The following is a 17,883-nucleotide window of genomic DNA, read 5'->3' on the forward strand; positions in this document are numbered from 1 at the left end:
ATACGAATGGAATTTCATTCGGAATCACAGGGGTGGTACAGTCCTTTCGTCAATTCGAACAAGCGTCATGTATACACTTCAATCGTAATGGCGAGGCTGCGTGCGGTAACGCACGTCTTTTTTTGTTTTGTTTGGTAGCTTTTGATCTCATAAGATCTACTGGCTCAATACAAGGGGCTTGCATTGAAGGATGCGTTTCAGGTCTCAGAAGGAACCATGCGATAAGAGGCATGATGAATGATAAGGGACAAATGGAAAACGTCAAGTGCGTGTTGGGCCACGGAGGTGCATTAGTCGAAACAGAAGCAGGTCAGAGTGGAGAAGGTGACAGATGTGCAAGCAAGTCACTGCATTTGGTATTTTCTGTTAATGATTTCATCTTCCTTCATGAACTCAATGTGGGCAAATGTCCTAAAAGTTAAATCAGGGCAATGAATAAGACCCCTTGAGCTCCTTATTTAATGAAGAAAGAAAAAAAAACGTTCCTACAGTTTATCTCCCTTAATTGTCTTACTTCCTGGCTGGGGGTGTTTCCCTGCTATTAACAACCAGTAGAAGGTCTATTTATCTTTTCCTGCAGCAGTGTGCTCTCATAAATGCCGTGACCCGGTTCTTTTTACCCAAATAAACATCAATCTCACTTTCAGCAGGGAGCAATGCAAATATTTGCACAATTTGACATTGCTTATACAAAGGCTCCACACAAACTTATAGAACATCACGTCGTGTTTTATTGTCAAATAAGCACAAGCAATAGGATGTAAATCTCACCCTTGTTGGTCTGCCAGAATACGGAGCAAAAGATGATGGCAAATTAGAAATTTCGGATTAAAAGTGAAAACAGGAACATAACCTTATCAATATAATGTTTTCAAATAACAACAGGTTGATATATTTAAAGTCTCTTGGTATTTTGAGATACAATAATGTATTGTGTGGAACTCAATTTTGTCATTTTAATAAGTTACCTCCATCCAGGGTGAGTACGCTTATCTGTGACAACAACCCATTGAAGATGATGACAAGGGGCCTTGCATTTTTACTTAATGTCTTCTTTGGTTTGGGGCTGGCCTGAGTGTGACAAATAGTCATCACATTTACCTGCACCTTCATTCTAAATGACTTAATTTGTAAGGAACACAAATGAAACCCCAGCAATCTCCCTTTCATTTGCAGATCTCAGTACTGTTTGGATGCATGTATGTTAATTCCTCATTTGTTTCTGATCTCTCAGGGACAGATTAGTCACAAGGCTGATACCCTGTGGCGTCTTTGGGCAAGCAGTGCACAACAGTCAATGAAGGATAACGATAATTAGAATTTGTTTTATTTCAGGGCACTCAAGGACACCATACAAACAAAGTAAAAAAAAAAAAAAAATATATATATATATATATATAAGCAGTAGCCTGCTATCAAAATAACAGCACATAAAACATCAATTAAATTACCAAATGATATGGACAACAGTGGGCTATGATACATTTCTGATGTCAGAGTAAGTCTGGCTTTGAAGGGAGTTAATGGGGTATATGCCACAGAGGAGGCGGGACTTCCGACTTCCTGGTTTTCACACATCAGCTAAGTTTCCTGTTTGCGACATGTGGGCCGCATCCCAGTTTTTGCGCTTCAGCCTTTGTGTCCCTCGGTTGCGCGTTCCCATTGACGAGTGCGAGTGTGTAGTGCACTAGTGTGTCTGTCTCAGTTGTCCGAAGCATTTCAGGGAGATGAGACGCCCTGCGCTCTCCCGCCCATCTGCAGCTGCGGGGAGCTGATGTGTGAAACCCGGAAGTCGAAAGTCCGTGACATCTACCCCATAGGCTGTGCTCCTAAGTTTTGTTTTGTAGCCGTCGCCTGACCGCTGGGTGGCGCCATGGCCACTCACACACCTGTTCCTCATTGAGATTAATCAGCCTGTCTATTTAGGCCCCTTCCACACGAAAGCCCGTTTCAATGTATCCGCACATATTTCTTGCCGTTTGGGCAGCTCGTTAACACAGCGGTGCCGTTTTGGAGCTTGAAACCGATCACTTTTGTAACCGGGCTCCAGAGTGGAAAGATTTCAAAACGCCATATGCAGGATACTCCTCTGGTAATGACATAGTGGTCGCAGCTTGATGATGACGTGTTGTCCTAGTTTGATGACGTATGCTTCAATTCTCACGTGACTGTGCGCGAACCGCCAGTATGTTAACAACAATGGCGGATAGCCGTGTTGTGGTCGTTTTGCGCAGCCTCCTTAGCTTGCTTATGCTTTTACTGAAAAATAGTTTGTGTTATGTTGTTGTACTTGAATCACCCGCCATTGACACGTCTCCTGTGTTCGTCTCACTAATCTGTATATTTTACTGGATAACCGATCGACAGGTCGGCCATCTTACTCTCTCGAGCAGACTACTGTCATGTATGGGAATTACTATTGTCCGAGAAGTAAACACTCTGGCTCACTCGAGCTTTGATGGCAGTTAAGGCAGTTGGCTGTGTGTGCGTTAAGTTGCCTGTTGGATTAATACAACAGGGTGTTCTGGAGAACCGAGGATTTCCCTTCATTTGATGTCGATAAACATCACATGGTGTCAGAAGTGACGCGACCAGAAAAATGCGGTTACGATGTCGAAGTTTAGTCCACCTGAAGAGTTTAAATTCACGAGCCCTGGAGAAGGGCCGGAGTGGAAACAACGATTTTCGCACTTTCACATTTATGCTTTAGGCAGTGAAGCTGAAAAAATATTCAGTTGCCTAGAATTTGAGATTGAAGAACATAAAAAGGACTATGACATTGTGTTAAAGAAGTTCGATGATTACTTCATTCCAAGACGGAATTTAATTAGGGTTACCTTGGATTTGTGAAAAAAAGGTACACCTGACCAAGCTCGGGCACTTAACAGTCATGCCTGAAATTATTCATACGCCCGGCAAATTTTGAATACGTGGATATTTTAGCATGACAAAATCCCAAAACACACAGCAAAAGTGGTTAAGAAATGGTTCGCGCAGGAAAATATTAAGATTTTGTAGTGGCCCAGACAGTCCAGACTTGAATTCCGTTGAAAATCTGTGCAGGGAACTAAAGAGCAGGGTAATGACAAGAAGAGCTAATTGCTAAAGATGAATGGGCAAAAATATCAGCCGGGTCAGCAAATATAGGATGCTTTTTATTTGCTGTAACAGCCAATAAAGGCTTTTTTATAGATTTTTGAGGAGAAAGGTATGAATAGTTTTGGACGTGCCACTTTTTGTTCAAATTTAAATAAAAGCTGAGAATTTTTTCGGAGAGAGAGAGAGAGAGAGAGAGAGAGAGAGAGAGAGAGAGAGAGAGAGAGAGAGAGAGAGAGAGAGAGAGAGAGAGAGAGAGAGAGAGAGAGAGAGAGAGAGAGAGAGAGAGAGAGAGAGAGAGAGAGAGAGAGTGTGCAATGCAATGTATGTCCCTTATCACAAAACAAACTGAACTTAGTGTAATGTTCATTATTCAGCTAGTCACACACACTGTAAACTGCAAACAAGGCATGCACTCTAAAAAACAACAGGATACGACGTGGCAACGTGTACTGCACTATTCTAGAAAAACCTCACCCAAAATTACGTACGTACGGTTCTATAAAAAGCCACCATGTGATACAAGTGTCGATATACTTACCTTCTTGTTAACGTTTTTTGTTCAGATTGATGTAGAAATGTCTGAAAATCCGGCTGTTCTCCTCTGCACTCTTTTGTCGTGACTCACCGACTTCCCTGGCTTCCGTAAGAGGAGGACTGAAATTACCGTAATGACGATACTTTTTCTGTAAAGCACAAGGGCTTAGCTTTCAGACACCATTGGAATTTTTCAGATAGCACAGAGTTACGGTACTTCAAAGTGCCATCGCTGGCACGTTTGGTAACAAAGCGTTCCACAGTAGCGCAGGGGACATTTTTAGACAACAGAATTAAGGAAATCAAATTAGCTTTTGGCATTCTTCCTTAAAAAAAAAAAAAAAAAACGGGACAAATTTAGTCCTGGGAGAGATTTCTATTTTAAAAGAGAATAATTATGTGAAAAACTTGACGGGTGGCAACTCTAAACTTAATACATGAACGGGCCTGCTTTTATCAACAAAGCCAGCTAGCCGGTAAGGAGGGAGAAGCATACATCAGAGCTTTGTATGATTTGGCGGAGAGCTGTGAGTTTGGTGATAAGAGAGCTGAACACATCCAAGATAAACTCGTCGTGGAATCCGAGACATGGAATTATCCCAGAAATTTCAGCTCACAGCTGACTTGACACTATCACAAGTCATCCAGCAAGTATAACAAGCAGAAGAGACTGCTGATATTGAGGCAAATGTGAGTATCACCCCCAGTCAGGGAGAAACCTCCGTTCCAACCACTCACGAGAAAAGTCATCATCACTCGTTCAGGGAGAGTAAGTAAACCAGCTTCCAGACTGGACTTATAAGGACCATGTGTTGTTGAAAAAAAATGTTATGTGAAAAAAACAACAACAAAATGTCGTGAACTTGTTAAATGTTCACTAGCTAGTGAAAAACAGTACAGTTAATTGTCTTTGTCCTGATTTGGATATAAGCTAGACGTATTGAACAGGATTGATTTTTTATTTTTTTTGCAAGTAAGTCGAGTGATTTTTGTTATGCAGGACATGCTAGAATTATATTGTATCTCGCGAGCTATGATGGGAGTTAAGGCTGTTGGATGTGTGTGCGTTAAATTGCCTGTTGGATTAATAAAACAGCATGTTCTGGAGAACTGAAAATTTCACTTCATTTGATGTCGGTAAACATCACAGACTACCGTATAAATGATACATATACGTACAGATTAGACATATACAGCTCGTAGGCTAGTAGAGGGCTGGGGTGGTCACTATTTTTTTTTACAAGTTAAAAAAACAAGTAAAAAAGTGTAAAAAAAAAAAAAGAGAAGAAGAAGTGGACGGTATGTGCTGCTTTGAAGACCCCCTTTTTGTCATGTTTGGGTTCTGTTTTTCCTTGTGTGTCTCCCTGGGTCTTGTTAAGTGTAATCCTGCCCTTCCTTGTGTCAGCCAATCAGTGCCCTCAGCCACCTGTATCTTGCCCCAGGTGTGTCTTGTTGTGTCGTTAGTGTGTGTATTTAGACTCCCGTCTCCCCTCTGTCTGCGTCGATTCATTGTCCTCCTGTCATGCTGCCAGTTTTTTTGCCTTGTTGTCCTCCCCATGTTTTGTTTCACTTGCCATTTGTAGTTCGCTTTTGTTTTGTATAATTAAATTCCTTTTCTTTTCTTTTTTTTTTACATTACCTCTGCCTCCTTGCCCTGCTTCCCTGCGTTTGGGTCCTCCACCAAACTTGACCCCTTTTGACACTTTTTCTTTTAGCGCTCAGTTCCTTAGACCCCAATATTAGATTTGGCAGAGGGATCTTTTGTTGAATTACAGTTATAATTCTTTAATAAGAAATATACAAGTTTCCTCCTGTAAACATCTTTTACGCATATAATTTATACATTTATTTAAGGCAAGTTGTAAAATGTCTGAAGTCATCTTGTTTTTATGTTTAACAAATTTAAAACATCATAAATCATGCTGTTTCTACAAAGTACTGTATCAAATGTTCTCCAATTTCGATACTGTAAATGTATAGTATCGTATGCTGAGAAATGTTTCTTGGGAGGAGCAATATGGCAGCCTCGCGGCTTCAAAAGTCTTGTTCTATCGGCTATCTAGTAATATATTCAGATCAGTGGTTCCTCTTCGCTGATTCTTCTTCTACGCTTTCCGTTAACTTCCTGTGGCTGCGCTACAGTGCCACTCCAGACTTTGCATTACAGCCGTTAAACGTCCTCAGCGTCTTTTTTTTGACACTCGCATGTCAAGTCACGTCAAGTCTTGAAATGTTTCTGTCTGCACAAGATTTTTTTGAGAAAGCCGGCTTTGCTCCCGTGTGAACCGGGCCCTAGAGGCAGTTGACGAAGGAGCCCGTTTTGGACTATTCACTTGCTTTCTTTGATAGCATAGTTTTGGCTCCTCCTCCTCCTCATAATAATAATAATAATAATAATAATAATGTGTTTTACGAATTGATTTCTGAAATGATTCAAAGGGTTCGATGCATGCTGTTGTCATATTTATAAATTAAATACGATGACCACACGTTTGCCTGCGCCTCGATTAAATTGACCAAAATCGCTTTACACTACCTGCGCTGATACTTAGACGTGGTTCCAGCAGGCGACCACACTGGCCACACTGTCTACGAATATAGAGCCCAATGTATGCACATTCTGAGACAGCATGCCAGGTTTCCAGGCCGGGCCGCAAAAATTTCAGATAATTAAAAAAGGTGCTCTTGGGTTACCACGGCAATGACATTGATGTTATTCTCCTTATTACAAGCCAACGTAGCATCCACATGGGTATGAAACGGTTCCTTCTGTCAATTCGACCAATTTGAGGGGATTCATTTGTTTTGCTGGTGATTCAACAAGGTCTGGTCAGATTCCTGTTAAGCATAACCACACAAGAGTCGACCGGACCTCATGCAGTTAGGAATGATGTTAAAATATATACATTACCAACAAAGAAAGAGATTACATGTTAAGCAGGCTCACATATGAAGTATGTGATTGTGTTCAGAATTGGAACTGTGGCGGTTGTCCTATAGGTGGCGCAGGGAACGATCAACTATTAGCATCAAATATATGAAATTGTCATGCATCAACTGTTGTGTGAAATCCCTGCAGTGTGTTGTGATAAACAATTCTGAATGTGGGTTATTTTTTAATACCTACGTATATGTGTAGATAGCACGAAGCAGGTCAAAGCAATGATGATCTCAACTCATTAATTGCTCCTGTGAGCTGGGTCACACATTTGTCACCTTTTTATAGTGTTACAATGAGTCGCCAACGTGAGCTGAGAGCAAACCATCCCTGAGGAGAGCTTGGCGAATGGAACTGTTGACCTGATTCAGAGAGATTGCAACTACGCATTGAGTATCTGAAAAGTTTTCATGGGCGCTAAAGGGGGAGTGTCCCCTAATGTCAGAGATAGATGACAAGTCATGGAAACTTTCCAGGAAGGTGATATCTCAAACTGGGCACCATTTAGAAAAGTTTGGACGTAACTCGTAACCATCAGCTGTTTGCACTAAACTGCATGCTCCTGAAGTTCACATATTGTCTCCTTCTGTCATGTAGCTAAATGTGATTACTGGAACAAAAGAAACAACTCTGTCTGTTCTGATGCCATGCAGTTGTACACCAATGCAAGTCGTGAGAGTCTAGATTAGAACATTCATGGTATTCTTTCCTAATTGTGACAGAAAGTGGCAACATCTGCAGAGAGTAGAGAATGTGCGCCTGCATCTGCATGGATGGACCTTACGCCTAGCATGATATAGTATTTGTCAACACTTGACATTTTTACATGTGCAGCCATGAATAAAAACAAAACAGACATTTTAGCATGCAATATAAGCAATTTGCTTTGCAATTGAAATTCATACTTTTGTGAAGTGAAGTGAAGTGAAGTGTAGACACAGCAGGAGTCCACTCTGGGCTGAAGGTGGAAAGGCCTTTAAGTGCACAGAGCAGTTGTTGAAACACACTGCCTGCTAAATGGCAAAATGTAAATATCATCCATCCATTCCCTTTTCAGCTTATCCCAGCTGACTTCTGGTGAAAAGTGGACTACACCCCGGATTGGTCGCCAGACAATCACGTGGCACATACGGTATGGAGACAGACACTCACACTCACACAGTCACACTTTCCCTGAGTGGGAAATGAACCCACACCACCTGCAACAAAATCAGACGAGTGAAGCGCCACACCATCAGTGACAAAATAAATATATAATAAATAATCGGAAATAACTTCGATGAGTCAACAGCACTGAGTGGAATTTCATTTCCCTTTTTCAGCATCCTGCAGCCTTTAAATCAAAAAGATTTGCTCAAGCAGAGTCATTCAATTAGCCGCCTTGCAACCTTCTGCACACACTTTAGTGTATACCTTCCATCTTCTGCAAAGTCATCTCCTAGGTGGGATCAAGTATTTTAAAATGAAAATAAAAGGCGCCCAGTTGGAATAATAAATCTTTTCTGAAACCAGTCCCAGAACTGTAATGACACCTTGTTCTTCATTCATCCTGTAAGGAAAATTAGATCATTTATGTTAAAATGTTGTTTAAGGCAGAGGTGATTCTAGGGTTAGAGTTTTAGGGGTGCTATAAAGACGTTTAGGTGTGCTTGGGTGCTACAAAGAGTGAAGATAGGTAGTTTGGGGGTATTTCCCGTTCCAAGAATTGTGTGGGAAGTCAGTGAGTAAGCTAATAAATTATCTAATCTAATAAAAGTTAAGCAAAGGAGAAACGGAATGGAATAGTAAAATATAAACATATTTTATCCCTAATTTATGGGTACGGGTACTCTTTCTGATACAACAGCTCCTCAGCTAACAACCTATCAAGTAGCATGACTGAGCAGCAAAAATAAGCAGACTAGTAATGAAAATAATGTGTTGGTATTGAGTGGCAGAGTAATAAACCTTTCGCATATCCTGGTGAAAGTAAGGAACTTACAAATTCACTCGACTAGATCATTCATGCTCCGCTTGTACGCAGCAGCAGAGGTGGGTAAACTATTTTTTAATCAAATGGGTGGATACTGTATTTTTGTTGTTTAAATATCACTTTTAAAACAACACCAAGGAATTTTTAGTTTACGTTTATTATGGCGGTGCCATATGGACAAATGTGGTATTATGTCTGAAGGAAGACCATATTTCCTATGCAGACAAGCGCATTGTGTCATTTTTTTAGCTCACGCAAGCAGGTGAAATCCGGGCCAGTGTTGATCCTTGACTGTCATTTTATCTGGGTAGCTTCTCTTTTTCTTTTTTCTTTTTTGTCTCCTCAGACAAAAGTTTTCAGTTGTTTTGCAGCTTCTAGGACCAGGACATGCATCGACATTCAAATTGATTGGAATTTAACGAATGGGGAAAGTGGGAAGTGACGTATGCCGTAAAGCATTCAGCACATTTGTTGTTTTTTGTGTTGCTTAGTGCCAAATGATACAGACCCCCTCAGGCCATGACAAAGGTACTATTCAACTAGTTTTAAGTCAATGTTTCATCAGAAGAGTTATGAAAATATTTTATTAAGGTTGAAAAGTTCCTTAGTGCTACTTTAAACTCTATGGTTTATGTATATGATGTAATTTTCCATATTGTTAACTCATTCACTGCCATTGACGGCTATAGACGTCAAAAATTCATCTGAACGATTTCTATTAGTTTAAATTTTTTTTCCACTTTTGTTAAAAAATGAAAAAATGGGGTTATTTCCCATCGAACATTTAGAACAGATATAAAATGTGTGATTAATCTTGAGTTAACTAGTGAAGTCATGTGATTAATTACAATTAAAACGTTTAATCGCCTGATGCCCCTAATTAAGAAAAACGAAAAGATTATTAAAAATGAAGGTCGTCAGGCGATAATTTTTTTAAATTGTAATTAATCGCATGACTTCAATAGTTAACTCACGATTAATCACCCATTTTATATCTGTTCTAAATATACAATAAAAAAATTATAGGTTTTCATACTCTTGTTAACAAAAGAAGAAAAAAAGTGTAACTAATAGAAATTGTTCAAATGCATTTTCGATGTCTGTAGCCGTCAATGGCAGTGAATGAATTAAAAAGAACACACGGTAAATATATATATGCTAAGATTTTGGGGATGTTATTGTTCATGCTGAAGCATCCCCAAAATGGGCTAAATACGCGACTGGTCTAAGCCCAACTATTGTGTCACGGAAGCAAAAGTTAATGATCTTTTAGTGAGGTTTTCCAATTACTTCTGTTGCCCGCTGCCTTTTCTCCCCCCAATAGTTCAATTTCCCCACACACAAGGCCTCTCTGACCTCAGAGTCCCTCGTGGTTGACAAAACATGCTTGGGGTGTTTGGGGAGCTTACACCAGCTTACAGAGCATCCTCTCTTACTCACTTTATAAAATATTATTGCAGCGATTTGATCACTTCCTGATTGCCACCACGGTCCGATGCCGATGGTCCTCAGACTGAAAGGAAGCCCAAGAAATTTCAAATGGAGTTGTGGACGTAACAACTATGATCATTTCAATTGCATGAAACAGTCTTGTGGGGTCTAAAATACCTCCCCTCGGATACTGGCTATTTGCTGAAGCCAATGGCCTTCATAAAAATCAACAGAGGATAAAAAATGGTTAGCCGCTATATTGCGTCAGTGGAGTGATGAGCGAGTTCACGTGAGGGTCGCGTGTGTACGGGGAAAAAAAGATTGTTGCTTTTCCAAGTGTATTTGTGAAAATAGTGTGCGTCACAAAACGTGTCATCACCCTTTAAGGTGTGTTCTTTAGACTCATGTACTTGGTATGTGATTGCCTGTTAACCCTATAAAGCCAATAATATAATTTTAAATACAAAACATTTTGAGCCCTCTATTTCATGAGTATAATGAACAATACTGACCTCTCTCTAAAAAAAAAAAAATAATTAAGGAAGGAAACTGGGAGTTGACAAGGAAAGACAGACAAGACATGCTAATTACCCCGCTAATCCAAGATTGGAATTAAGCGCTTGGGTGATCAAGTAAACATTTTACATAAATCTGGATGGAACCGCATTAAAGCAGCACGTACACAAATTTGAACAACAAGACAGCAGGCAGTTTAGTAAGTGTCTGGAGGGAACAGAACCGGACATCAGAAATAAATTACGTTAGTTAAAAGTCGATTAATGTAGTATACTGAATATTGACATCATTAATTATTTGTTTGTTTTCACAATGCAGTCCTGAGTTTTGATTTGACTTTTGAGATCTGCACAATAAATGTCCTCAAAATGACATTACAGTTGACACTGGAGTCTTACTACATGCTTTGAATGTGACTCTGCTTACATCGCAGAATTTGATATGACAAGAAAACAGGAACAGCAGATACAAAAAATACTGGAGAAGGAAACTTGCAGCAAACGATAATGACGAAGATCACCGCGACGACCCATTTGGCAGCAATCCTGCGAGTTAATGTCCCATCTCCAGACCTCTCGCCTCATTCCAAGGTTCCAGCTGGGTGACAAAGCACCCGCAGAACAAGTCACCTCATCATTACTTCTTCACTTATCACAAATCTTGTTGGGCTACTGAGTCAATGCCAAATGTATGCATTGGAAACAATATCCGGGAAATTGGATCTATCATTTGTACACAACTTCAACATGTAACAAGGACACAGAGTGGCCTCGAGAAAGATTGTTTTGTTTTGCTATTAAGATAAATACTGTAGTGTGCTATGTGAGCCAGAGAGGGGTTAATACTGTAAATACAATGTATTCACACAGTTTTTTTTTAGCATGCATAGTTTATGTAAGATGTAAAATATGCAGCATGTTATTGGTAGTAAGCCTTCAGTTAATTTCCTGAAACCCTCTAACCTATTAAGGGCTTTTACTGAATAAAGGCTGACATGAGCTCATGCAATTCTGACATTGATCCATTGTGAAACACTGCATTTTTCAAAATGGCAGTTTAATTAATGTCTCAATGACTAAATCATAAATCTTGCTTGCCAAATTAGGACAAATTTGCCTCTGTTTTCTATCTTTGTATCTGATCTGTCACAGTCGGCCAAAGACCAGATTCAAATAAATGAATGAATGAAAACCACAAGTGGCATAAGTACTCAGGCCTTGTACTTAAAGGTGCCTTGTGCAGTTAAAAAAGGTTATTCTAAAACTTTTCTACATCATGCATGCTCCACCAATGCCCAGATGAGTACAAAATGCCCTGACTTTTTAAATGCGACTGCCTGTCAGCTTATATCTTCCCTTTACTTCCCAATACGCCACATTTTCTTGGGGATGGGGAGGGGTGGAGTGATAGAGGGAGACGTGATAGATGGAAACTGTTTTTTTTTTTTTAAAGAGAGAGACCGGTTCGAGCACAGCCCAAACTTCAGCTCAGACTCCTGGAAAACTTAAAAAATTAAGAGTTTATTTAAGTGCACGTACTCGCACGCACACCATGCACGATCTTGGCACACAGGTTGCAGTTCTGCTTTAAGCCAGTGGGTGGCAGTTGCAAGTAAAAAAGTGACAAACTCAACAAGGCTCTTTTAAAGTACAGGTCCTCTGGTAAAAGTACATATACTGATTCAACTCATTTACTGAAGTAAAAGTAATAAAGCACAACCCTGAAATCTACTGGTTTATTAACTTGGATGCACACAGCTTTGCTATTCATTAAATTCTGACAACTGAGTTTTTTTTGTGAGTAGAATTAAACAGGCTACAACATAACCAAAATGCTAAGAAGCTTACTAGCAGTTGGTAAAAAAAAATGCACCTGTATGAATTTTCTGCTAAACAGAGAATTTTGCAATATCAGAAGCTTGAGGTTTTTACGCTGGCACACAACACCAAGCATTCACCACGAATCAATCTCATTTCCGACAACAACAATTTTCCCACCATGGTTATTGCTTTTCTGAAACCGTTGTTGGTTAGTGTGGCTGTTGTTTTCTGCTTTATAAGACCCCAATGTCTCAATCACTCATGCTTTGGGCCACAGTTGACATATATTTAAGTCTGTCAAGTGTGTCATCCGCAGAGGTTGAAAAATATATAAATAACAGGCCTATTTGGCCAAGGACTAGAAAAGAAGATATTTGTTTTCAAATAGGGAATACAAGCAAAAAGTGTCAGAACAATAAATACAAAAAAATAAAAATAAATCATCTACTCAAGTACAGTTTTTGTGCTACTTGTGAAAACAAAACAACATATGCTTTCTCATTGTTGAAGATTCCAAATAAAAATGCAATTGTTGCTGTTATCTGTTCCTACACCTCCAACTTAGTAGTAAAAAAAACTAAAATAAAAACTAAATAACCGAACTAACTGTCAAACTGTGCATGGTGGAATTAAAACACAATGACAGTAGAGCATATGCAGCCAGATAAGTAGAAGTCATGCTGCATGACCCACCTGGAGCACGGTCTTCATGGTGACAGGGGCGACGGTGGCGGTGCAGATGTTCTCGCCCTGGCGCGACTCCTGGCCCATGATGAAGAGCATCGGCGTGGCCAGCGCGAAGGAGGCGAGCCACATGCCGCTTATCAGCTTCTTGGTGCGACTACGGGACATGATGCTCTTGGCTTTGAACGGGTGACAGATGGCCATGTAGCGCTCCACGCTCAGCGAGGCGATGTTGAAGGAGGTGGCGTACGAGCAGCTGTCCCGCAGGAAGTAGTAGCCGCGGCACACCGCGTCCCCGAACACCCACGGATGGTGGAACCAGATGAAGTTGTACAGCTCGATGGGCATGGAGAGGACGAGGATGAGCAGATCGGACACGGCCAGGCTGGCCAGGTGGTAGTGGACGGTGCTTTGCAAGTTCTGCAGACTCTTTTTGCTCAGGAGGGCGTACAAGGTGATGGAGTTGCCCAGCGAGCCCACGGCGAACAGAAGCAGGTAGATGATGGTCACGATCACTTTGGAATACACATCAGTGTTCACCTCCAAGTCCTCGCTCTCGTCGGCGGTGCCGTTGTAGAAGAAAGAGTGATTCCCGAAAAGTGCCTGCGCCAGTGCGCCGTGGTTGTGCGCGTCGCGCCCCAAGTGTGTCAAGTTGAAATCCATGTCGCCTGTCCGCGCATGCAAGCACACTCTAACCGAGTTGGAACGAGACGTTTACGGAGTACGTTTGACGCGCATATCAGAGGGACACGGTCCGGTGTGGGTATAAAACGGAGCAGAGCAGCTTTTATATTTTACGACCAGGAGGCGTGCACCATGCAATTGTATGATGCTGCGATGACGCAAAAGTGAAGCCTTTTTTTTGGTCCATTCTGTACACATTGCATTCACAGTACAAAACAACTACAACAAAATCACAACAAAACACTTTAGCTTATTTGTTATGCTTTTTTTGTTCCCCCCCCCTCTGCAAGTGTGTGCAGATGCCCAAGTTGCCTTTGGCAGTCCTATAAATGTCACCCTGTGCAAGTCCCCTTATAATAAGCCATCACTACCAGTGCCCACTCAATGATCCGCTTCACACACCAATGAAAAAAAAATACTGAAATGGGCCTTATATATTCTTTAAAAGCTACTGAATTGTGAACAAAGATGGAAACATCAAATATTTAGATTTAAGTGGGGGAAAGCGGAGGATAAAAAAAAAAATGAAATCCTGCATTAATTGAAAAAAAGGAACCTTTTGAGCTTAGAAGGTAAATGGCTGTGCTTTATCTTCAGCGGCAGAAAATTATACTAAAAAGTGTTCCTAATACATACAAATACAAAATATGCTACTTTTGATATAGCCTAAAACATGTAGGCATGGACTGAATTAACATGTATAGTTAGGTGTTAGTTCAACTACCAATAAGGAATGAGAGAGTAACAATACCAGGTATCAGTGTTGAGCCGATAGCAGGCTTAATTTCAAGGTACAGGTTCTCGCGACCACCATCCTGTGGCTGTTTTACAATCAGGAACTAGAAATTAGAAATGGAAATAATAGAAAAGTGCCATTAATTTCATGAAATTTTAAGGGCAAATTGGGATTTATAGGCCTTTCTTTAAAATGGTCTGATTTTTTTATGTATCCAAAGTAGTGATGGTACTTGGTATCGTAGAATTTACAAGAAATAACTGGCACAAAAGTTGCCAGTTAATTCTTGTAAAATCTTCTTTAATTACAGTGAAAATCTTTTACAGTATATATATATATATATTTATTAGAAGTATTTACTGTATATAAATTACAGTTAGGCTACTTACTGTATTTACTTTTTCTTAAGAAAACAGTATTTCACTGTAATTTAGTTTACAACTATTTCTTGTATTTACTAAAGTTGCTAATAAATTCCTGTAAATAAAAAATACGTTATGTCACTGTAAAATCCATCCATTCATTTATTCCTCAAAAGGATCACTGGAGCCTATCCCAGCTGGCTTTGGACAGTAGGCGGGGTACACCTTAACGGGGTTGCCAGCCAAATGCAATGTGGGAGGAGACCGCAGCACCAGGAGAAAACCCACGGGGAGAACATGCTAACTCCACCCCAGAAGGCCGAAACCCGGACTCCATCTCATGCCCTTAGCACTGAGAGGCGGACGCGCTAACCAGTCATCCACCGTGCTGCCCACGTTGTTAAATCAATATTTTTTCTGCAGCAGAGTGCATAAATGAATGTTAGCTGTAATGTTTTTCGGAGAAATGCGATGTGAAAACGATGCAGACTGACCTCGCACTAAAAAATTACTCACCAATTCGCTGAATTCTTGTCCTGACTCCGGTGACAATACTATTTGCATGTTCTCCTATACTGTATAGATACCCGCCAAAACAGTATTTTCATGTAATCCACATATATACATTCCAAAACATGCTGTAAAATGTACACTATTTTACCGCTAATTACACAGCAAGTACTTTGTTTTTACCTACAATGCACTTTGTTTTACCCATAATGCATTGCGGTATACAGTTAAATACTGTAAAATAAAAAAGAAGAAATGCTGTAATTGTTTCCTGTAGATTCTACAGAAATTTGTTACAGTGTACTGGTATTGGTCTGAAAAAGAGTGGTATCAAACACCCCTATTATCAAGATTCCAAATAAAGGAATAATATCAATAAACAGTAAAACAGAGGGCCCACATGCTAACATTCTTTTTAATCTAATGACAAGAATAATTTAAACCAAAAGGATTTTAAAATATTATATTTGAGCAAGCATGTTAGCAAGACATTAATAACATTTTTGTGAGTATCCAGAAGTTGTTGTTTTTTTTAAGTGCAAAAAGAAGAGTCATCCAACATCATCTTATATACATTTTAAGCTGTTGTCTGTTCATCTGAACTGAGGAAAAAAATAAAAAAGAACAACGCTGGAGAGGACATAGTAACTAAGTATTTGCAGAATGTATTGTCCTTCTAATGTTACTGATTGTTATTTCTGATTTTAACCTCCTAATAAGATGCTTATTTTCCTAGGCAAGTATCTTTACCAGAAGCTCGAAAAACCCGAAAAATTGCTCGAAAGCATTAAGAGTTTATCGACCGGTGCGCGAGCCCCCAGGCCCCCAACATTTTTCTAATAATACTAACTCGCGCTTATATAACATAACTTCATTTGAACCGAAAAAAAGTAGCAAACATCACAACTTGCAATTGTTGATAACCTCTCACTTCAACATTTATTAGCAAAATCCTGGAGGACACCATATGATGACTCTCATATTAACCTCTCGCTATGACTATTGGACAATTGCTTTAAAAGTTTGTTTTTGTAAGCATCTTAGCGAGAGGCTAATAAACAGCTGGGTTTATTACAGACAATTTCAAACCAGCCCCCAACACCTGTAATCTTTTTTGTGAAAACCCCCTAACAAAACTCTTTCCGTATTATCTGCCAGCTCATTGAACCCCAAAAAGTAGAGTAGCAAGTAAGCAATCAAGCAAGCATCTTGGCGAGAGGCTAGTAAAAGAGACATTACAAGGGGTCATAAAGCACCATGTTATAACGTAACACGTATCGTATCAACGATTTCAAATTGGAACATCCCTTCTGCCATAAAATAACAACATACTGCAATCATTATGAACACTGTAAAGCTGTCTTCTTGCCTGCATCCTTTTCTTCTTTCTCCTCCTTTCTTCTCTCAATTGCGCACCTGATGCCTTTGATCTTTTCCTTTTGAAACGTAACTAACTACATCGACCATCAATCGCCAAGCCTAAGCTGCATCTGTTGTACAGAGTGTGACTCCAAAAAGGGGTACAATTTCTCCATACAAATGCCAATGATTGACAACTAGCCCCATGTCACCCCCCCCCCCCTTTTTTTTGATTGCTAATTGAAAATGGAGTGAATGAACAGTACACAGATTAACACTTGCTGATCAATTTTTCTCCTTCCTATTTCAACTTCACCCTCGGCAAGACTATTGAGCAGTCAAAAGATCAAAAATCATCAGAAAAGAGGTTTGTTGAGAAGATGCCAACCATTGGTGTCATTATTTGAAAGTGGAAGACACACAAAACGTACTTTGGTCAGAAATTTTGTGAAGCCTCAAAGACAAAAAAATGAATATGAACACAATTAAAGAGACATAACTAGAAAATGCAAGCCACTTATTTACAGGGAAATTTAAAAGGCCAGATTGGAACAACCCTAAAAAGTCTTTAATATGAACTTTTGCCAAATGTCATGTATTTGGTTTTCATGCACGAAAACAGCTTCTAGGCCAGCATTTGTGATTTTGTCTGCCAATTTAAAGAAAGATACAAGAAAGTTGATTCAGAGATCCTTTTATTTTTCATGGCCTAATACTTTGCTCAGTGTGTGAGAGGCTGCAAATATGATTGTGTTTTCAATGCGAATGAGCATCTCTCACTGTGAAGAACTATTACACTGAAATAGATGCCCCGCCTCACTTAATACTGCTGCTGTGAAGCACTGTTGCAAAGTTTTCATGGAGGTGCCCTCACATTAGTCTGGATGCACTTATGTGTGATTATATGTGTATAAAAAGAATACAGTGGTACTTCGGAGTTTGAACATAATTCGTTCCTGCGAAGTGTTCAAAGTCCGAATTGTTCAACCTCCGAAAAAATTCTTCCCATACGAAATAATGTAAATGCAATTAATCCGTTTCCAAGCTCCAAAAACAGAAAATTCCTATTTTAATTTCTGTGTATGTTTTTTTACATTTACAGTACAGTACATCATTTAAACAATAAAAATACCTTGCCTTACTTATTGTGGTGTGATGGCTTCAGTGGATGATAAATGCTATGTTAATGCTAGCTTTAGTTCAGTGCTGGGTTTGTGTATTTTACATTGGGCACATTG

The 17,883-nt window shown here is 39.8% G+C and overlaps 1 protein-coding gene and 1 long non-coding RNA gene across 2 annotated transcripts in view; one reads left to right on the forward strand and one right to left on the reverse strand.

The window, feature by feature from the left end:
- The window catches only part of ntsr1 (neurotensin receptor 1 (high affinity)), a 30,492-nt gene extending 16,754 nt beyond the window's left edge, over window positions 1–13,738 (reverse strand). Inside the window, exon 1 of the mRNA XM_086068803.1 lies at window positions 13,004–13,738. Coding sequence (XP_085924929.1) covers window positions 13,004–13,657 — 654 coding nt within the window. The 5' untranslated portion in view covers window positions 13,658–13,738. The remainder of the gene's footprint in view (window positions 1–13,003) is intronic.
- On the forward strand, window positions 3,883–11,493 carry LOC147179434 (uncharacterized). Its single transcript, XR_015094087.1, has 3 exons — window positions 3,883–4,323; window positions 7,629–7,703; window positions 10,924–11,493. It is a non-coding gene; the product is annotated as an uncharacterized LOC147179434 (long non-coding RNA).
- Window positions 13,739–17,883: the final 4,145 nt, after the last annotated feature.

The sequence above is a fragment of the Leptonotus elevatus genome, chromosome 2 (genome assembly GCF_054856555.1).
Source record: "Leptonotus elevatus isolate MCC_2025b chromosome 2, RoL_Lele_1.0, whole genome shotgun sequence".
Taxonomy (NCBI): domain Eukaryota; kingdom Metazoa; phylum Chordata; class Actinopteri; order Syngnathiformes; family Syngnathidae; genus Leptonotus; species Leptonotus elevatus.